This window comes from Acartia tonsa, chromosome 5, assembly GCF_053477335.1.
Source record: "Acartia tonsa isolate MP-2025a chromosome 5, ASM5347733v1, whole genome shotgun sequence".
NCBI classification, from domain to species: domain Eukaryota; kingdom Metazoa; phylum Arthropoda; class Copepoda; order Calanoida; family Acartiidae; genus Acartia; species Acartia tonsa.
Window position 1 is genome coordinate 51864647 of NC_137264.1, and position 23245 is coordinate 51887891.

The 23245-nt window shown below is 40.3% G+C and overlaps 1 protein-coding gene across 1 annotated transcript in view; it reads right to left on the reverse strand.

The window, feature by feature from the left end:
* Positions 1–23245, reverse strand: part of LOC145319798 (CD151 antigen-like) — a 95370-nt gene that overhangs the window by 25920 nt on the left and 46205 nt on the right. Inside the window, exons 4-5 of the mRNA XM_080162155.1 lie at positions 9546–9644; positions 9106–9210 (exon numbers count right to left, since the gene is read on the reverse strand). Coding sequence (XP_080018281.1) covers positions 9106–9210; positions 9546–9644 — 204 coding nt within the window. The remainder of the gene's footprint in view (positions 1–9105; positions 9211–9545; positions 9645–23245) is intronic.

Here is a 23245-nt window from a genome sequence, read left to right on the forward strand (position 1 = left end):
TCACGGGACCTTTTGCCCAACCTAAGTCTGGTTATTTGTGAGGTCTAGGAAAAAAAACAGACTTACGCAAAAGATTATAATTATAATCTTTACACAGAAAAATGGCACGAGGTGAGGGTTTGAGGGGGCAAAATGAGCCGACCAGCGATTTTTGACGGCACGCAGCGACGTCGTGCTTCATCCAATCCGGGATTTTTTATTTCTTAGACCTTACAAATAACCAGGCTTAGGTCGGGCAAAAGGTCCCGTGAGATTATCTCAAACCGTTTGGGCGTGGCGGGCCGAAAACAGCAAAAAATGGCCTAAAAATTGACCAGCCTGTCATTTCATCAAAGAAATCCATCAAAAAATCACAATTTGAAATTTTAATTAATTAATAACTTTTTTCTCATAAGAGATAATGACACAAGACTTTCACTTGGTGAAAATTCAGCATTGTGGGCCGCCTAGACTTTATATTTGGTGACCCTGGGGTGACGGGTTCAGTGCCCCCCACACCCACGAAGTGGACATACTTTTGAAAATCACGTTTTTTCAGTTTTTCCCCTTAAAGGAGGGGAAGGAGTCGTTTTAGAGACTTCAAGCATCTCTTTGATGTTGAACAACTTTTTGAGGCAGACATTTCTTTATTTATGTTTCATTCGCCTCCGGCTGACCGTTTAGCCGTTATTTGCCGCCGAAGGCGTGATTTTTGGCGATTTTTGCCGTTTCCGAGGTTTTAATGGACATTTAGGAGGGGAAAGAGTTGTCCAATCAAGTTGATGATGAAGTACAATTTTGTAGGCAATTGCATTGGCTAAATTTTATGTGAAGTAAAATTTTTTGTACCTCTAACCGGTTTTGCTCCAGCTGAATCGATTTACAGATACCCCCTAAAAACCGGAAAAAAACGGTTTTTCATAAAATTCACGGCCGGTTTTGGCCGGATCCGGCTCAAATTATGCATGGAGTCATCCTTTGATATTCCCAACAGTTGATACTTGACTCAGCAAGATCCCAGAAAAGTGTGGTATATCTAGGGGGGGGGGTATTAGTGCTCTACAACCGAAGATGATTTAATTCCCTAAAGATTATGACCTCATACGATAGAATAGCCAATGAGAGGCCAGTATACACTGTAATTGACCAATGGTAAACTTTATGCTGGAATCTCATTGGTTATTTTATCTTATGACGTCATAATCTGTGGAGGGACTTTAATCATCTTCTCTGCAACGACTTAATGTTAAAGCACATAAAATTTAATTTTAGGTCTAAGAAGACACATTGACGAAAAGGATAACAGGCTATAGATGGCGGCTGATAAGGCCTTACTTATTGCCAGTGTTTAGCAGCGGCAATTTTTTACAGATTTTACACAGTTGCGGCTGCAAATACTTAATATCAGACAAATCCTTGAATCTAGTATCGTCCATCTTTCTTGATGATTGGGTCATAAAATTAATCAAAACAATAAATCACAAATTTTAATCAAATATTTTATGATAAACCATTAAGATAAATATTGTTTAGATAAATTAAATGAACAATTATTAGACAGTAATATCTCACCTTTAAATTAATTAATAACTGTTTTTATATTAATTAGTTTATGTTTTTGAATCTAAGTTTCAAATATAATTGTGCGCTAAGCTACGTTCGAAATCCAGCAAGGTAATGATTCCTGTAACAGACAGGCACGATTAAGAAAGCGTAGCAACTATATATTTGTTACCAGAAAGTCAGTTGATTATTCATTAAACATTATATTTTTAACTTTTTGACAAGACCTTTCTGTTTGATATAATCATCCTGTTTCACTGATTTTTGGTAAAATGATTCCTAGGACAACAAGGTACAATGCTAATAGCGGTTCCAGGACAAACGCAGGAGTCCCAAATGTCTGAGTGGACAAACGCAGGAGTATTAAAATATTAATTTAATTAGATATTTCTATACAGGTTAGGTTAGGTTAAGATATGAATATACAAATAAGCCCCCCACAGGGGTTAGGCATTTACAAAACCTAAAAAATGGTTTAAAATAGGTTAGGTTTAGTATCCACTCCTGCGTTTGTCCACTCCGACGTTTGGGACTCCTGCGTTTGTCGTAGGACCGTATTAACGAGCATCTCTATGATCTTAAAAATGTAAGAATCCTTTTTTAATCATATATTATATACAATTGTTTTTATACTTTTAAATTAATATTCAGCTCATTTTGTCTTGACAAGTTTAAGTTCGTTTGTTTTCCATTTGATTTCAGAGCTTCCCTTTGATGGATATTGCCATCATTGTTTTTGTAATTTTTATAGGGTCAGCTGAATTTGAGTTGCCGATTGTGTACATAGTTTCCTCATTCTATCTCAATATTTGCTACTAGTCAAAAAAGCTTCAAACTTCAAAAAAATCAAAATTTGAAGAATTGAAATTTTGAATGTATATTGTATAAATTGTTTATATATTATATCGCTTTTCCCTTTGACCGGAGTAGCTGAAAATATGGTTTGCAATATTTGGGTTATCTGCTGTACAACTTTGGAAATTAGGGAAGAAATAGGCAATCAATTTTCAGTTGATCTTTTATAGTGTATAATTGTCTAGGATCAAGCTATTGTAATTAATGTTTATGTCAACCAATTACGCCAATTATCATAAACATTTAATAACCTATAATTAAAGCATTTTTAAGCAACAAAGCTTTTTTTAAAAAAATGTATCCATAATTCATGTAAACCTAAAAAATTTAGTTTTATCAATTTTATGAAAATTAGCTAATGTTTAATCCTCTAAGATCTTAAAACCGTCAGGGGGCAAAGTTCTCCTTTTCAAGTTAGCTTAACGTAGATCCTTGTCAAGCTTTTAATTTTCTTAACCCCCCACCCCCGGCCCCCTTTCGTCTTTTGCCTTCAAATTGATGACCACAATAGCCCCACCCCTATATATTTTTTAATAAATTAAAAATAAGGCAGTTTTTCGTTTTTTTTTATCACTTTAGGTCAGGTTAGGGGACTGGCCCTAGCCTCACATAGTTAGTCCACCGCAAGTATAGGCCTGCAGTGTTAGGGGGGAGAAGACTAATTTGACTACCATTGTCCTTTGTCCCTGTAAAATATTGGCTGGGAAGATCTATGTACTGTCAATAAAAAAAAACTTATAAGATTAATGAAAACTTCATTCAAAAATGATGACGACACATTAAACTTTGAAGCTGAAATTCTCACGTTTCATGACTTCACAAATTTGTTGGTTTTTGCTCAGGAATAAGGTATTCTCAATTTGAAAGTAACAGGACGTGTGTGTGTGTGCCTATCAAAAACTTGAAATCTCCAGTATAAAAAGTATATATTTTCAAGGAATCAGAATTTTGTCCATTTCATCGAAGGATTATCAGAAATATTGAGTTAGATCTCCCCCCCACAAAAAAAATCTCTGTTAACTATAAAACAATAGAGATTATATACTAATATCAATTTCCGCGGGATTAGAACCGGTTCTGAGCCTTAAATCGATGTAACAATTATCCACTTAAAATAAAATAAAAATGATAAAATAAATCCTTGTTTTTTAGGCCTGTGCTTTCGGCCCTTCAGGGCCAACAAAACTGGAATCCAATTTTATTTTTCTATCCGCGGAAAGGTGACTTTAGTTATTAGATAACTATTCCTTTATCCTCATTTTGGCTGAAAATTTAACACTTTTTTGTTTGTTTAAATAACTTAAACTCATGCTCATTGGATACTTATGTGAGTAACTTATAATATGAGCAGTGCAGCGCTAAAATTCACTTAAAGGGCTAAAAAATGTATCATCCTTATATTAAAGTAACAGGATATATGTGTGTGTGTCTGTCTGTACCGAAGGATCTCGCTAACCGCTGAGCTGATTTCAATTTCTTTTTCAATGTATAAGCTTCTCAAGAATAGGTCCTGAGAAGGTATATAACTATTTGGGGGGAGGGTATCAACGCCCTCCCAAGAGAAAAAGCCACTAGAAAAACTGACCTGCCCCCAAATTATATGTTTTTTCTTTTTCTTTTTAGAAAGCTAAAATTTAACAGGGGGTGGGGGGGTTGTGACTTCCCCCACCACTAGTGCCTTTAGAGACCTCTAGGGGCGTATAGCTGCTATCAATAAATTAAAGTATTAGCACGCTAGATCAGGGTGTTTGATTAACGCTACTAAATCTGTCGCAGCCGCCAAACAGCTGACAAAACGGCGGCAGACCCACAAAACAAACGTTGTTTGAATTAAATTGTTAGTTTGATATAAATCTAACTATAGGTTTTCATATTTAACACTCCTAAATTTCAAGCTTTACAATTTTTTGTTCCACTTTAATTTATGGCAAGTGTTACCACTCTAAAAAATCTTTTAAAAAAACACACAGTTTACGAGAATTTTAGTGCAAAGTTTAAAATCGATATGGCGATTTTAACATATATAAATAAACAATCAGAACTATCTTTTTCGGACGTAAGGACCGACCCTAATTGAAGAAAATTCTTGCTTTGAAACGATATCCTATTGTAAAAAGTAGTAAGGTTTTTTTTGTGGTTCGCTTACACACCTAAAAGGGCTAAAATTTAAACAGACTATTATTTCCTTATTTATTGATTGATTTTGGATAAGTTATATCCAATAGTTTATTGATATACCATCCTAATTTTCAGTTTACTGTTTTTAACAAAAAAAAATAAGGCTTTTTACTGCTGCTGTACATATAAACATAATCGTCCTAGCTAAGTCCTTTTTAAGAGTTTCTGTGAAGCCCAAAAGGTCAAATATTTGAATTATAATATAAAACAAGGATGACAACATCCATAAGTAGCGAAGCACAAAAAATCGTAGATGGGAATACGTACAGGTAGATTTAAAAGGTTTTTACTAAAATCAAGAATAGATTTATTGGATAAAATAAATATGAAACCTTGTTTTATTTTGTATGATAACGATGGTCAAAGTAAATTATATTAAAGATGCTCATAACAATGGGAAAAATTATTTTGATACTGATATCCCATAAAAGTTTGAAAATTGGATCAAAATAAACAAAGATATTGGGAAATATGTAAGACATATAAAAATAGCCAAAAACCTGATAAAAGGCAGTCTGGCCGCCATGGTTGTTTTCTTAAAACGACAAAAAATTTAATTTTTAAATCCTTAAAAACTTTAGAAATTTGGAAAATCGGACCATATACACTGAAGATATGGAAAAAAGTGTTAAATATATTTATAAATAGCCTAAAACCTGCCAAAAAGGCAGTCTGCCCGTCATGGTTATTTCCTTTAAAGACGGGAAATTTAATTTTGATATCTACAACTGAAAAAATTTTGAAAATCGGACTATAAACACTGAAGATATGGAGAAAAATGTTAAAAATATAAAAAAAACAGCCTAAAACCTGCTGAAAAGGCAGTCTGGCCGTCATGGTTGTCATCTTTAAAAGACGGGAAATTTAATTTTGATATCTATAACTGAAAAACTTTTGAAAATCGGACCATACACTGAAGATATGGAGAAAAATGTGAAAAATATAAAAATAGCCTAAAACCTGCTAAAAAGGCAGTCTGGCCTTCATGATTGTTTCTTTAAACGACAGGAAATTTAATTTTGATATCTGTAACTGAAAAAATTTTTAAAATCGGACCATAAACACTGAAGATATGGAGAAAAATGTGAAAAATATAAAAATAGCCTAAAACCTGCTAAAAATCGGTCCTACCGCAAATGATGTTTTATAGTCAATTGTGCTCCTTAATAAGGGGAATGTTGTCAAAAAATTTCAGTATTCTATCTTTTATAGGAGCTGAGTAAATCCCATTTCCCCCATAGCGTTACGGACTGACTGACGGACGGACTGACTGACGGACTGACGGACGGACAAAGTGAATTATAGAGTAGCTTCGCTACTAATAAAGATATAGCACTGTGAACGTGTAGACACACAGTAATTTTATACTTGGCGAGAGATTAAATTTCATGCCTTGATTTGCCAGTATAAAATGCTAAGAGGTGTTTTGGGGTCCCCTCCCCTTTTTAAAAGCGAAGCTTTTCTATAATTAGGGTCGTTCCGTCAGTCCGTCCGTAACGGATAGCTTTTTTTTTGTTAATTTAGGCATGTTAGAATTGTCCTTATTTTGGCAATAAGAGGCAGTTAAATACATTTCATTTCCATATTGAGTCAGCTGTAATTAGTTGTATTTTTTAGGATAAAGCTTTGATTTGGTAAATTATGTCGTGTAAAAATTTCTTGCCTTGTATAATGTGGACACATATGGCTTATATAATAAGTTTACTATAAATAGTTTAATTTCTAAAAAAACAGCTTTTTGGAAATAATATTGTCGAAAAAATTGCTCGTATCATTGGAATGTATAAACCTATTAATAAACCAAATTTACTTTTTTTTTAGTTTGTGGATTATGGTGCCAGATCGACCATCTAGACCTATATTTCAAATATATATTATTGATTAAAACTTTTTAAAAATTCTATTGTTTCATAAAATTATGTAAAACTCCACAATAGAGAAAAAATAATGGAATAATATTTGGTTTTGATTAAACTTTTGTTACTTAGTTTAAAAATCATAAGTGGAAAGATCAGCATTAAATAAAAGTTTTTTTCTTCTTTTTAAAATTTGAATATCCCAGTTATTACAATAGCAAAACTTATGTACAATACATAATGACCAATGACAGGCCAAAACAAAGACTAAATAACCAATGGCAGGCCGGAATACATTTTAATTGACCAATAGTATGCCAGTATGACGTAATTTTTTAGGCATTATAAAAAGCTTCATATTTTATGTGTAAATATTAGAATTAGATTGCTGGTAATTTTTGGTTACTTTCCAGGGGGTGGAGTAGCAACCCCCAAAATAAAAATAAAATGAAAAAAACGAAGCGATGGAAAGTGTCATGCATGACGTATTAAAATACATCTAAACTGATATCTTTTTTTAGGTTTTTCTTTCCCACTTCTCCTCTCATCTATTGTTTTTAGATGTATTTTTATGACGTCACCCATGACACTTTCCAGCGCTCCGAAGAAAACAGCTAAATAAAATATTGTGTAAAAAAGATAATTTTTATATTTTAATGAAGTTCAAAATTAAAGACCTGACCAGCAAGAAAGAAAATAAATATTGAAACTATTCTTTATGCATTTTCAATGAAGCGATCAGAAGAAGTCAATTTTTGGGATCAGGACGAAAAAGGTAATTTATTTAACATTTTTTCATATTAATAAGCTAAAAATAATCTGCAAAACTAAAAAATAAAAGTGAAGCAGGACGTTTGAGAGTTGGCAGCATTGAAATTTATAAACTTACAAAATTTCTTCGTATTTTGGACTTGATCCAAATTTTGCAATATGCAGTAATAATATTCTAATTAAAATTTGCAAAACTATCACAGCCTAATCCTTTAAAAATATCATTTATTTTTGATTATTTTTGAAAACGAATTTAATAAAACATTATTATCTTATGAAGCCGGGAGAATAAGTTAAAATTATTACCAACCTTTCTGTTCTTAAAAATTTGTCTACCCCAAAAAAAAAGATTTCAGCTACCTTAACAAATTTTCCCTCCTATTAATCAACATAACCTAACCTAAGTTAATCTGATATTCAAATTAAGGGGTAGGGGTTAATTCTATCTTTTTTAGTAGCGAAGCTACTCTATAATTCACTTTGTCTGTCCGTCAGTCAGTCAGTCAGTCAGTAACGCTATGGGGGAAACGTGATTTTCTCGGCTCCTATTAAAGATAGACAGCTGAAATTTTTAGTGAAGATTACTATGACATATGCGCATCTAATCTATACATTGTTTTGTCCGTCTGTCTATTAATTGGGTTGCTAGATCGATTCCTATATTTTTACATTTTTGTAATTTTCTCAATTCCTGTTCAAGATGAATGGCTGGGATTTTCAGGGATTAAATGACCTCAAATTTTACATATTTCCATCAAGTTTTATTAAGATACCTTTATTGGTTGGGGTGCTAGATCGATTCCTAGATTTTTAGGTTTTCATGATTTTTTCGATCCCTATACAAGATAGACAGCTGAAATTTTCAGGGATTGAATAAGTTTACACCCTACATATTTCCATTAAGTTTTATTAAGATACCCTTACTGGTTGGGGTGCTAGATTGGTTCCTAGTTTTTCAAGTTTTTGTGATTTTCTTAACTCCAATTCAAGAGAAAATTGTCATTATTATACATATTTTGACCTACTATTGGTTGAGGTGGTAAAACGAATTTCGATTTTAACGTTTTTCTTATTAGCTTAATGCTTCAAAAGACAATCATACATTTTTCCCAGATGTCTATTCATAATTTTTGAGCTTCGCTACTTATGGATGTTGTCATCCTTGTTTTTAATATGGTTTATCTAAAAAATTAATTCAAGCATTTTATCATAATTTTTAAGTAACAAATTTCCTTGACACATTTTTTAAGGATCGGCCTTAAAAGAACACGGTTCGCTTTTTCTGGCTGACTGATAAGAATCAAGTTGAAAATTTGATAATTGCCATTATCTGCCAATTTCTTTTATTTATTGATTTATTTAATGATCACATGCGCATTCATAATTAGCTTGACGTGCATTTGGAAAATTGATTTTGTATATAATAATTTTGCAGTTTTCTTAAAAGTGCCTTCTCAAGCATATAAACCCTCCCTCCTTTTTTTTGAAATGTATGGAAAATAAGGTGTGGATATTTTTTCTCTTGTTTGTTTATTACTTTAGATCAGGATAGGTTATGTATAGGTCCCGCTCTCCTGCAGGGTTTAGACTTAGGACTGCCCATGCCCATGTGACTGGACTTTCTTATCTTTGATTGTGTAGTATGCCATGCCCATGTGACTGGACTATCTTACCTTTGATTGTGTAGTATGCCATGCCCATGTGACTGAACTATCTTACCTTTGATTGTGTTGTATGCCATGCCTATGTGACTGGACTGTCTTACCTTTGATTGTGTAGTATGCCATTCCCATGTGACTGGACTATCTTACCTTTGATTGTGTAGTATGCCATGCCCATGTGACTGGACTGTCTTACCTTTGATTGTGTAGTATGCCATTCCCATGTGACTGGACTATCTTACCTTTGATTGTGTAGTATGCCATGCCCATGTGACTGGACTGTCTGGTTGGTCTGGGTCATAGTGACGCACATCAAATATCATTTCTGCCTCCAGAGTTAGCTCAACCTAGAAAATAAAGATTATTGATAAAGTTTTAGGGATATCATTGGGTGACCTTTTTTAATGCATTATCACATCGATAAGTAGCAAATTACAAAAAAGTAATGGATGAAAATACAGACAAATTCATATTTAAAGAGCAGCTGTTCTGTGATCAAAAATCGGTCGGTAGGTATGTCCAACGACTGACGGACCGACTGACCAAGTAAACTATATACTGGATGCTCATTGGTATAAGAGAATCTTCACAAAAAATCAAATTTCTCCCGTAGTATTAGGAATGGCAGACGGACAGACAAACTGAACTGCAGAGTAGCTTCGCTACTAAATTCTATGTTTACCTGTTCTCTAAATACATAGGCCAGAACAGCCCCAATAGCCAGGATGAGTAGCAGGACAGATATGAACACAAAGTAGGTCAGGTGCAACACTTTTACCTCCTGAAACAAAATATCAAATATAAAATTACAAGAACAACATCCCCAATTCCCCTTGTGTTTAAACAAAATTAAGACTGAAAGTAAAGGGGGAGGAGAAGTATTTCGTTTGTTTGTTTATTACTTAGGTGATATATTTCGTACTGGGTAGTTCCGCAGGTTTATGCAACTGCAGACATAGGCAACTCAAGGTTATGGCCTCCCGCAGGGGTTAGCCAAAGGAAAACAATAAAAAGATTGTTTATTTTACTTAAAATATTTTTTCTTTAAAAAAAAAATAACCTAAAAAACAGTTACTAGATAAACTAAAGACAATAAGAGTGCAATTAAGATAGTATCAAATGCAGTTAAATACATGCTCTAATGTGAATGATAAAATGACATATGGACCCCCAAAATTGTTGAAATGGCTCGTCAGGGGAATAGGAATAAGTAGCTTAATTGACAAGGGTTAACTCATTTGAAACAACGAAAATATTATGAATTAATTATAACCATATAATGCATTGGAAAGATATTTATTCTTGATATTTACGTGGACGTTATGATCAGTATTGAGCAAATAAAAATAGAAGAAATGTATCGTAGGATATAACGCTGCAAAAAATTCACTTTGTATGTAATCAAAAATTCACGGAAAGGGGTAACGGATGTTTACCCTCCCCTCCTTCCTTCAAATGAAAAAAAAGATATAATTCCCCCCCATACCCCCTGAAAATCATACATTCATACATTTTAACCACCAAGCCTTTGAAAACTCTCCAAAACAAGTGCACCCCTCCCCAATCAAAAACTTAAATTGAACATTTTTATCCCTCCCCCTCCCCTCCAAAAAAGAGCTTGGACGTCCATGATCTGAACCTGTACACTACTTTGGACGATTCTTTTATCTGAGAAACTTAAATTTTTAACCAATATTTATACCATATGTCAAAATAATTTGGGGTTTCAGGGAGAGAAAGGACAATGGCAAAAAAAGGGAATAAATAAATTTCTCGTATTCATTCGAATCCGGTGGATAGGAACCGGTTCTCATCCATACGAAAAAAACTATGTCTAGCATCGTATTATATCCAGCTTTCTATGAATATAAAAAATGTAGAATCATAAGATTAAAACCATTTTTTGTTGTTGGTGCCTACGGCACCTCGGGGCTAAAAAAACTAGTTTTAATCTCACAATTGTACATTCTATATACGCGTTTATAATACGATGCGAGAAATAACTATTCCAATATTTCAAACCATTCCTGGCAGGAATTGTATCTGCAAATATTTAGGTGAAGTTTTATTTATGATCCATTGACCTGACCCCGTCTCCATAGTTCAGATATTAGATGATTATGGATTTTTAATACGTGGATTATTGTGACAGGTGAATTTTTGTCGTCAATTTAGGTTGCTAATATAGTCCTCAGATATTGATCAATACATTCCTCCATGGTCTGGGGAGGGTATCGGGGAGATGTGGGGTATCAATAATACAAAGTCCGTCCGTCTGTCTGTCAGTCCGTCCGTCTGTACCTTAAAATCTCGGTAATCACTGAACCGATCGGATTCTACTCTTAAGGGAATATACCTACTGGTCCTGTGGTGGTTTTAGGGTATTTTCTTGGGGGGTGGGACATCCCCAACCCCCCCCAAAAAAACAAAAAATCCCCCCCCCCATTTTTTTGTAGGGGATTTCCTTGGTCCTTTTTTTTAGAAGATTTCCTTGGTCCTTTTACGTATTTCGCAAATTTTTTTTTATCACCTCTTGGGGCTAGGGCAGAAGCCGCTAGTGGTTATATAAGCCAGCTGCGAATACCAGTTTATCAGGGTATGCTAGAATCTCTCACAATATCCACGTATTCTATATTCATTTAGATATTATTTATACCCTCGTTATGTCGCCGCTCAATACATCAATCAAACATTTGTAAAGGTCAACTCTTGAAGTTTGAAAAGCGCAGCTTTTCTATGTAGAATTTTGGTTTGTCTGTCTGTACGTCAGTAACGTATAGCTCGTTAGTTTAAGCATGTTAGATACTATCGAGTTCACACTTGGCACGATGATTCTTATAACAATTAGGTAAGATTAAGAAATCATAGAAACTAGTCTTAGAACCATTTGAAAAACGTAGATTTTTGCTTTTTTGACTACTACTTGTCTACATTGTTATATATATATAAAGAAATTCGAGTTAAAAGACTTAAATTACAACAAAATGTAAAAAAAATGGACAAATCACGTCTATGAATTAAAAACAATGTTGTTTTTGTCAAAAGATATCCGAAAAAAATAATAAAATCTCAGATTAAAGAAGAACAGTAAATCAATATGCAGAAAAAAATACGTCAGTAAATTTATTATTCTGGTTTTTTGACTGTCTCGATTGAGTTCTCAATTTCAGGGAAGATTTATATATGTTCTAGGAAGGTTTTAAGCTATTTATTAACGACAGGCTTAGTGAAAATATGAAGAAGTCAAGCAGAATATATAGGGTAAGGTTAAGTTGACAGGTACAGGGACAAAGTGACTAAAAAATCAGCCATGTGACGTCATTAAAATGAGTGATTATCCATCTCTTTTTTAGGGATTTTCTTTCCCACTTCTCCTCTCATCTTACTCATTTTTATTACGTCACATGGCGGAATATTTAGTCACTTTGTTGTGAGACAGATTTGACATGTAGTGCAATTTGTCATTAAAACCGAATAACTCTGGTAAGCCGAGCGTTCTCGGCCCACGGGGTAACGAGTTCGGATTCAACGAGCCCTAGCCTTTAATTATTCTACCAAACAAACAAGCAGGATTCAATCATACAGAAATTATATATTTAAACTGAATAATATTTACAAGTTATGTTTACTATATATATACAACAAAATATAACAATGGTTAGGTTTGAAGGGGGTGTGGGGCGCTAGGGCTTAGCTCCCGACGGTAGACAGGCTGTGGGGGCAGCGGTGGTAAAAGGGGAGGCAACGCCTCCCGGTTATATAAGCGCGTGAGGGACTCGTGATAGTTGCATGTTTGAGTCCCCTCCCCACATTTAGGCAGGCTAGTTTGACCGCTGGGTGCGGGGTCAACAGCGGTCATGAGATAGATGGTGATATAATAGGATTAGTGCAGGGGGTTTGTTATCATAAGTCACAGCGAAGCAACTCTGTAAACGGCCTGTCCGTCTGGGTGTTGTATTACCACAACCTCCCCTTCAAGGGTTGCGTGGCTCCTGAGCCACCAGGCCTTGAACCTGGGGATACGACAGCCTATGCCTGCGCCGGACAGGCAGTTCTTGGGGCACAGCTCGATGGAGGACAGCTCGGGCTACACAGGCTCCTTGGGACACTCGTTGCTCGGTCTGACTGTGGTTGGTGATCAGCATTGTCAGCTCCTGGTTGGCTTCTAGGCGAGGGTTGGCGACGGCCAAGCCCCGCCGCTGGAAATTCTGCCTCGTCTGCAGGATCAGTTCTGTCTCGGCTGGTAGCTGGACACGGAGGCCTAGGCAGACTCTAGTGGTTCCTAAGGGTGGAATGGCGATGGCAAAGGGTGCATAGAACTCCATGGGGGCGCCTGCTTGATCCAGGTTGCTTGGTCTCCTAGCTCCTACCCGGATGGGGATGGCTGTCATCAGCAGGGGGCACATGGCTTCTTCTTCTTCTTCTGGGGCGGCCTCTTCCATCGCAGTGGCTGGCTCTTCTCCTACAGGCTCGCTGCTGGCTGGCAGGTTCTCCATGTCCGCGTCAGGGCTCCAGATGGCATCTCTGAGTGGCTCTGGAGCGGGCGGCGGCGGCGGTGGTTCGTTGGGCTGCTCCTGCAGGTTCTCCTCTACTGGGTCACGATCTTGGCCGCTAAGCTGTGGGGCGGCTGCGGCTGGCTGGTGCACTGGGAGCTGTCCTGGGTTGCTATCTGTGGGCGCCGCCGCTCCAACTGGCAGCTCGGTGGCCTCCTCGTCGCCGTCCATGTCAACTTGGATGTCTGCTGGGATCTGGTGGGCAGTCACATCTCCAGTGTATTTGCGCAGTCGGCCTACATGCGCGGTAACTTCTGAGATCCTGGCTACTGGAGAGGCAGGTTTAATGACATAATGGACTTCTGTAGCTTTCCTCACTACTTTCCAGGGGCCAGTCCATCTCTTGGTAATCTTGGCTGCCTTCCCTGGCACCAGGCGGGGGGCCAGGTACCAGACCAAGTCTCCAACCTCATACTTGGCCGTGCCTTCGTAAGCTGCCGCGCTTCTCCTGATGGCTCCCTCCTCCTTCTGCTGGATGGCATCATACACTGCATAGTAGCGCTGCAAGAGAGCTTGGACGTTGGCTGGAACTGAAGCATATTCGGTCTCTGGCAGCCGTAGTACCATGTCCACCGGAAGTTTGGCCTCTCTCCCAAAGAAGGCCAGGAACGGGGTCACGCCAGTGGATCTGCAGGCCTTGGTGTTGTATGCGAAGGCGATGGCAGGCAGGTGTTGCTCCCAGTTGTTATCGTCTCTGTCCAGGAACAGGCGCATGCCTGTGTTGAGTGTCCTATGAAACCTCTCCACTCGGTTGGACTGCGGGTTGTAGGGTGGTGGATGTGTCAGGCCAATCTCAAGTCTGGAGGCCAGTTCCTGGAATACCTGGCCGGTAAATTCCATTCCATTGTCGGAATGGATCTTCAGGGGGCATCCGAACGTGGCCAGGTGGCGGTGCAACAGGGCTTCAGCCACCGTGAGGGTGCGCTTGTTGGGGATGGCGTAGAGGCTGACAAACCGGCTGAATCCATCTTGGCAGGTGAGGATGTAGCGGTTCCCAGCTGGGGTCTCTGGCAGTGGCCCCACCAGGTCGATGAATAGGACTTGCTGTGGATACCCCTGGCGGGAGGGCACATGGATCCCCTGCTTCAGCCTCTCCTTGGTAACTTTCTGGACACACTCAGGGCAGGTTTGTACCATCAGGCGGACGTCACGGGCCAGGTTGGGCCACCAGAAGTGCATGGCAACGCGGGCGATGGTTGCGTCCATCCCAAAGTGCCCAGCCATGGGGGTCCCATGGGCTAGAAAGAACGCGTCCTGCTGGAGGGCCGAAGGCAGCAGGTATCTTGTCCTCTCTCCTGTCAGAGTCTGGTCAGTGGTGGTGAGGCAGCCATGCTCGTCAAGCCCCAGGGCTGGGAAGCGGCTGGCGTACTGCTGCTCGTCTCGTTCCTTGCCACGCAGCTCAGCCTTGGTTGGGGCTTTGCCATCAGCCACCCATTGGCGGACACGGAGCAGGAGGGGGTCCTGTGTCTGGGCCTCCAATACTCTAGCTGGATCCAGTCGGGCGGCAGGAGGCCGGCTAGCTGCGGACTCCCCTAGCTGGCAAAGGTTGTGGATATACTCAGCCTGCTCTGCTAATTCTTCGGCGCTAGCCGTTGGCATGTTGGCATCTTCCCGGCGGCTGAGGGCGTCGGCGTTGGTATTCTGGGTGCCAGGCCTGTGGCAGACGGTAAAGTCTAAGGCCGCTAGCTCCTCCTGCCAGCGGGCCACCATCCCTGTGGATGTGTTCAGTGATTTCATCTGTAGCAAGGCAGAGGAATCAGTGTTGATCTGGAAGCTGCGGTAGGACAAGATGCCGTGGAATTTTCGGATCCCATACATAATGGCGGCCATCTCTCCCTTCCAGGACGGGTAGCGCGTCTCAGGGTCGGTTGTCTTGCGCCCCACGGCGGCAATCAGCCTCTCCTTGCCCTCCTGGCATTGACTCAGTATGGCAGAGATGGCGCGGCTGCTGAAATCTGTGGTGAGCTGGAACACCGCTGGCAAATCAAACCTGGGCGGCGCTCGGATGGGGGCCTTGCGGAACTTGTCCTTGAGTTGCAGCAGCTGGGCTTCCATCTCAGGCGTCCAGGTTAGGGCCTTGGCCGTCTTCTGTCGGTTCATCTCGTAGGTGAGGTCTGCATACTCTGGGATGAACAGGCGGTAGTATCCAAAGAACCCCAGCAACGCCAGCAAGTCCTTGGGGGTGCTAGGGGCTGGCCAGTCCAAGATGCGGTCAATATAGTCCTCTTGCATGGCTATCCCCTCACGGCTGAGGGTGTGGCCCAGATAATCCACCTTGGATCGGAACAGCTTGGTCTTGGCTGGCTTGAGGCGGATCCCTCCCCTGCGGTGGGCTTCCAAGACCTCTCGGAGCCTGGCCAGGTGGGCCCAGGTATCCTGGTGGAAGGTCAGGACGTCGTCAAGGTATGACTGGAGGTTGGCTGTGCCTAGTGGGTTTAGGACCCCTGCAATAAACCTGGAATAGACAGACGGTGCCGTAGCCAGGCCAAAGGGCATCCTTTTCCATTGATACAAGCCCCTGGGGGTGGTGAAGGCGGTGCAGGGCCGGCTGTCCTCGGACACACGGATGGTGTAGTATGCGGCCACCGCGTCTAAAGCACTGTAGACACGGTGCCCGCCAGCTCGTTCCACCAACTGCTGGATCCTAGGCAGAGGGTAGCTGTCCAGCTCCAGACACTTGTTGAGGGCTCTGTAGTCGACGGCCCAGCGGGTGCTCCCGTCCTTCTTCTTGATGGGCACCAGGGGGCTGCTCCAGGCGGAGTCTGACGGCTCTATAACTCCCTCCTGTAGCCAGGTGTCCAGTTGTTTCTCCAGTTCAGCCTCTTGCCGCGGGTTCAGATCCCTAAATCTCTGGCGGATCGGCTGGGTCCCTGGCTTGAGGCGCAGCTGCAACTCAACCACATCTGTGCAGCCGGGGGTAGAATTGGAGAAGACGTCCCTGTATTCTGACAACATAGTCCAGACCTCCTTCTTGAGCAAGGGGTCCTTGCGTAGGAACTCATTGTCTTCCATCTCCAGGGCCTCCCACAACTCCTGCATGTCTATAGGCTCAGCAGGTTCTTGGAACGAGTGGAGACGCGGGGGAGGCGTATCAGAGACCTCTAGAATGTCAGGTTTGACCAGCTCCCCTGCCACTGGGAGGCCAGCATCCAGCAAGAGGGGCACCTCCCCCTCATTGACCACCAGTACTCTAAACACAGTGGCAGAGCCAGGCCTGTGGGCATACAGGCCCTCTGGAATAACAAGATCCTCCCCAAACCTCTGTTCTGGGGCAGCTAGCTGGATGGCATCCTTGGTGCGATGGCCTACTAGCTCAACAGGGACCGCCATAACCCCGCGGCCAGGCAGGACCACCCGCTTGGCTGTGCGGAGCTGGGGTGGCTGGCCATCAGTTGGAGTGACAGCGCTTAGCCTATACGTGGCTGGTGCGGGGTCAGCTTTGGCTCCGGGACCCACCGGCCGCGACTTGACGGGCTCGGCTTCTGGAGGGGCTGACGTGTCGGAGCCAGGTGTGGCTCCGAGGGCGTCCGGCCACGATTTGACGGGCTCGGCGCTGGGAGAGGCTAAAGTGCTGGGTCCAGCTTTGGCTCCGTGGACGTCCGGCCGCGACTTGACGGGCACGGCGCCGGGAGAGGCTGGGGCCTGAGAGTTGAGTGTGGCTCCGGGTACATCAGACCGCGACTTGACGGGTCTGGACTCGGGCTTGGCTGGTGGACTGGCTGGAGGTCCCAGGTAGAGGGGGCCAGGTGGACACGGCTGGCCGTTGATAAAGGTGTCGGCGGAGAAGATTGGTTCTGGAGGGCTGGCAATCTCAGGAAACGTTGTTGGCAGGCTCTCCCTCGGCACCTTGGGCACTGGGGGCAACCCCATGGCTAGCAGGTTAGCTCCCTTGTGTGCGTTGAGCTCAGCGTCCACCCAGTGTGTGCCTTTCTCAACCACACGCGGCTGCTCAGGCAGGGGGCCTGGCAGGGGCCCCTCATAGCTTAGCTCTCTCTCGGCTGTCTCCCGGTCAATGGGGACGCCACGGAGTGGGATAAACTCCCCACGCACCCACAAGCAAGGTGGTTGCATGTCGAAACAGAGCCTAGTTCCGAACTCCTTGAGAAAATACCCTCCTAGGTTCAGAGGGTGTGAGAGGTTCCGGACCACAGTCACGTGGTATAGATGGAGTATAAGAGTGTGTGAGACTGCCATATATAACTCTTTTAACTTTCCGATTACCTGGAGGGGCTGGCCTTCCTCATTAGCAGTCAGGATCTGGGTGTTGTCCGGAATCAACATGCGTTGCACGCCCATCGCGTGCATGAGGTGCTCAGAAATTACAGCAGACCCTGGTACACGGTTGCCAGAATCAATCATGGCATCAACCTGTACATGCTGGGCAGGGTCAGGGGTAGGAAACCTCACCCTGACATGGCAGGGGAAGTGGAGGTCCTGCCCTTGAGACAAGGGGGCCTCTCGTTCGGCTGGGGTTGGCAGAAACTTTGGTGGTGGCCGAACCGCAGCTATGGTGGTATCGCTTACCATGGTGGCTTAGACTGTAGCTTCGAATCACTAGAGCTTATTAATTATCACTTGGTCAACAATTTTATATTTATTTTTATCACTTGGTTGACATTTATACACACTTATGTGTTGTTATCACTAGGAGCTCTAGGTGTGATTCTGGAAGCACTGGCAGCAGGGAATGTCCGTCCTGCAAGGTTCAGAGGGGTGACGGCGGTAGGGAATGACCCGTCCTACAGCGCCGCTGGTTCGAATCCCGAAAATGGCGGCAGGGAATGGCCCGTCCTGCAGCGCCTCGGGTTCGAATCCTGGGAGGCAGCGGCAGGGAATGTCCCGTCCTGCCATGCCTGTGGCTCAAAATCTGCTATCCGTCGCAGTGGTAGGGCTTACTTGTGTGCTGAAGCTTCGCAGCCACACATTGCCTTCTTAGGGAGACCAGCACCCAGCTGTCTGTCTCGTAGGTTTGGCCTGGGTGTCCTGGGGCTTGTCCCAGCTACACTTTCCAATTTAGACTCAGTTCTGTAGCCGTCTGAGCTAAATTATCCGATTGCCGTGGCTGCGCACCTAGCGCTACTCCTACACGACACGGAAAAAGCGTCTTAACTGGCGCTTTTAGCAGGCTAAATCTGCTTGCCGTAGGCCAGAGGCCCACATATTGCGTTCAAAATGATGGAAATTCGACCTAAAAAGGCCGTCTCACGGGTCAGTTGGCGGCTGATTGTCCCCTTACTTGCCAAAGGGTCCAATCAGAGGTAGAATAGGCTAGTTTCTGTAAGGCTCGATTGAAACACGCTGACACCAAGTTCTGGTAAGAGCGTTCTCGGCCCACGGGGTAACGAGTTCGGATTCAACGAGCCCTAGCCTTTAATTATTCTACCAAACAAACAAGCAGGATTCAATCATACAGAAATTATATATATTTAAACTGAATAATATTTACAAGTTATGTTTACTATATATATACAACAAAATATAACAATGGTTAGGTTTGAAGGGGGTGTGGGGCGCTAGGGCTTAGCTCCCGACGGTAGACAGGCTGTGGGGGCAGCGGTGGTAAAAGGGGAGGCAACGCCTCCCGGTTATATAAGCGCGTGAGGGACTCGTGATAGTTGCATGTTTGAGTCCCCTCCCCACATTTAGGCAGGCTAGTTTGACCGCTGGGTGCGGGGTCAACAGCGGTCATGAGATAGATGGTGATATAATAGGATTAGTGCAGGGGGTTTGTTATCATAAGTCACAGCGAAGCAACTCTGTAAACGGCCTGTCCGTCTGGGTGTCGTATTACCACATAACTACCAATACAAAGAAATATGATTTTCTTTTAAAATTTGATGATTTGATCCATCATCAGCATCAATGAATAGAAAAATATACCAACAAACAACTAATTTGTTTTTAAAAATCTGCTAAAAAATAGCAATAACCTACTTGTCTATTATAATTCTTCTGTCGTTAGCTATTTCCCCATTATCTATCTCTCTATCCATTTAATTAGATGGACCCAATGTGAAGAATCGATAATTTAAAGTCAATGCTCTATATATCTTCAGGGTAAAAACTGTATTCATACCCTGTTAACATTGGAAACATAATATTGACATACAATTATGTCGACTTTAAGATATCAAATAAAAGTGGTTAATGATGACAAAATATATCCATGACGTAATTATCACACAATTATAAATTCAGCTTTGTTGATTTAATAACAGCAAAAAAATACACAGGGCATATATATTGAGTGTACATACATATAAATTTAGGGTAACTCAAAGGTGCTATTAAATTATCCTAAAGATACCTCATAAAAAAATATTACTCTTACAATGGTTCTTTAGCATGCTATGTTCTAAATCAAATTTACTTTTGTTTTGGGGTTTTATACAAAGGGAGGAGTAGGTTGCGGGTAAAATCCATAAAGGTGTGTGTTTTAAGGCTTAAAAATAGTAGTAGAACGATAATATTCACTAAATATGTGTATTTCTTATTGAAAAAAACTATAGGCAAAAAACTTTTTTTTTAAAGTTAACATCAATTTTTATCGTTCTACTACTGTTTTTAACTTAAAAAACACAACCTTTACGGATTTTACCTGCAACCTACTTTCCCCTTTATTAATTAATATTAAGGGACGATACAATGTTCCGTACATAACCAATGATCATAAACAAAAATTAACCCTTTGGTAGATTAAAATAATGGTTCTTAAAGTTTGAGTAATGCTGTTTTAAACAAACCAATTAAGATTATATAATTAATAGTAGCCAAAGAATTTAACAACCGAAGGGTGTAAATAAAAACTAGATATGATAATAATTTACAGCTTTTCTACAATTCAAAATGTCCGTCTGTATCGGTCTTTGTAGATTATTGAACACAATTTTTGTTTTCTAAGTGCAGCACATGTTTTTTAAAGATTATTCTGACAGTTAAACGCCTATCCTTTAACTCTTTTTAGTAGCGAAGCTACTCTATAATTCACTTTGTCTGTCCGTCCGTCAGTCCGTCCGTAACGCTATTGGGGATCGGCTCCTATTCAAGGTAGACAGCTGAAATTTTTGGTTAGGATGCATATGACATATGCCTATCTAATCTATACATTGTTTTGTCCATCTGTCTGTTATTTGCGGTGCTAGATCGATTCCTAGATTTCAAGTTTTAGTGATTTTTCTCAATTCCTCTTCATGATAGAAGACTGAAACTTTCAGAGATTAATTCAGTTTACATTCTACAAAGTTTTACTAAGTTTTATTAAGGTTTGATTATTAAATGGGGTGCTATATCGATTCCTAGATTTTTAGGTTTTCGTGATTTTCTCTATTCCTATTCAGGATTAAAGTCTGAAATCATCAGGGACCGAATATGCTTATATTCCACATATTTCGATCAAGTTTCATTAAGATTTGTCTATTAATTCCGGTGCTAGATCGATTCCTAGATTTTTAGTTTTCATGATTGAAAGGTTGTGTGATTTTAAAGGTTTCGTGATTTCCCTTTTTTATAAAGATTAATAATGAGTATTGTGAGACACTGCTGTATAGTAATTTTTTCCCATTCGTAATTTTTGAGCTTCTCTACTTATGGATGTTGTCATCCTTGTTTTTTCTGTTTGTTACAAAGTTCTTTAAAAATACTACCCTGATTAATGATCTTACTTACTTTGTCCGTTCACCTGTTCGGACTTTCTTAATATTCAAATATATCAATGTATTTCTATTCTTCGCTACTAATGGATAATGTAAGTTTTATGCCTTTGTAAATATAATTTTAAATAATTGGAGAGTTAAAAACATAAATGAATACTTATAAACATTTCAGTAATAATTTGCTTTTATTGATGAAAACAATCACAATTAAGCTGCTGATCTATAGGAACTTACTTAAATGCTCCATTTTGCAAACAATGAACAAAAAGAAAAAATGTGAGACAGCGTAAAGTGGCACCAAAAAAATGACGTCTTACAATAAAGTTTACCGATGAGAGGCCAGTATACACTGTAATTAACCAATAGTAAAATTTACAGTTATGTCCAATGGGGGGGGGGGGATAAAGTGGTGACCCTTCCCCCCCCCCCAAAAAAAAAAGTTTTTAATTTTAAATTTTTACCCCACCCCCCCCCCCCCAACCTAACCCAAATGAAAAAGCTTGAACGCCCTTGCTCTGATTGGTTATTTTTTCGTAAGACGTCATTTTTTGGTGCCACTTTACGCTGTCTCAAAAAAATATGGTTCATCCTACTGAATAGGCTAATAAAGTAATTATATTTTTGCTGAAATATCTGAAAATGAAGACAAAATTATGATGCCTCAGTTCAGAAGCAAATACAGGAATAAAGGCTATGCTATATAAGTTCTTAATTATTGCCTTTCTAAAATTGTCTAATAGATAATATTAATACAGGTAGGAAGGGGACATTAGATTGTGATTTATGGTGGTACCGACCAAATTTTAACTTTTAGAGACTGCCAGTTTGAACCTATCCATCAAGATTTAATAAGAGTAACCATCATTTGAGTCATCGAATAAGATGACTTTTTAATGAAAGGTACCAGTATAAAGCTCCCCTCCCCACTCCTAAACCCTGAGCTGGATCTTTAAATCATTTCAGTGGTGAGCAAGATCGGGATGAGCCAACTTTCCACCAATGAGAGCACAATGAAATGCCGCGCTGTGACTGGCTGAAATTCGGCGCACCCTGATCTGGCTCACCAGATCCAGCTCTGATGTTATGCATATAACCTTTCAATAGCCAATTAATTTTTACTAATCTTCAATTTTTGGTGATTTGATAGTTCTTGGTATTTACAACAACAGTAATATTTGATCATATTAAAAACCTAAAATTCATCAAGAACAAAGTCTTTCTTTTTATACCTACTAACTTATTGGCTTTCAATTTTAATCTTTTTGGGAAGAGAAATTTTTTCTAGAGGTGATTCCCTTTCCTGGTCCGATAAGAAGCTTCACTGTAAGGGAGAACCATATCCTTCGGTACACACTGACACATAGACAGACAGACACAAAGACATCTTGTTTCTTTTAGTCATGGTATAAAGTAAGCATTTCCCAAATTAATTCATCATCAATTAAGTTAGATTTGTTAGACAATGAAAAAAAAGTTTCAAAGATTTTTTATTGTAACACTAAATTTTCAAAATTGTGTTAAAATTGTATCACGATCACACTGAATTCAAGCTTCCAAAGAGCACGACAATATTGTCTCACACTCAGGGGAAATAGGAAAAGTAAAAATGCTTGTAATCTGATTTTAAAAGAAAAATCGGGTGACAACACCTTTTAAAGGGGTCGTTTCGTCGTATTTTCACAGTAGCTTTAGATAGGTTATTTTAGGTTAGGATAGGTGTTTGCCCCGCAGGGTTAGGCAATTGACCCCGTAGGATAAGTGCCCCCCGGAGGGGGTAGAATTAGGAAAATATCTACTGTGAAAATACGATGAAACGCCCCTTATGAGGTGTTGTCACTAAACGGACTATAAGGGACCAGTCCCCAATCTTCTTTACTGCACTTCATAATTGTAAAAAAAAATATTTCTCATGCAAAAAAAGAAGTTTACGTTTTTAATAATATTTTTTTATTTTTTATTTTTTCTCCTTTATCCCATAAATAAAAGCATGCATATGTAATGTGGCGACAAAGGTTCTGTAATATTTAGACCCTAAAGGTAATTGGTGTTGTGATTTAAAACATCATTCTCTTAGATAGCCTGATATCTAGTTGCCGAATGTGTACGCAGTTTCCTGAGTGTTTCCTCATCCTAGCTCAATATTTACTACTAGCTAAAAAAGCTTCAAACTTCAAAAA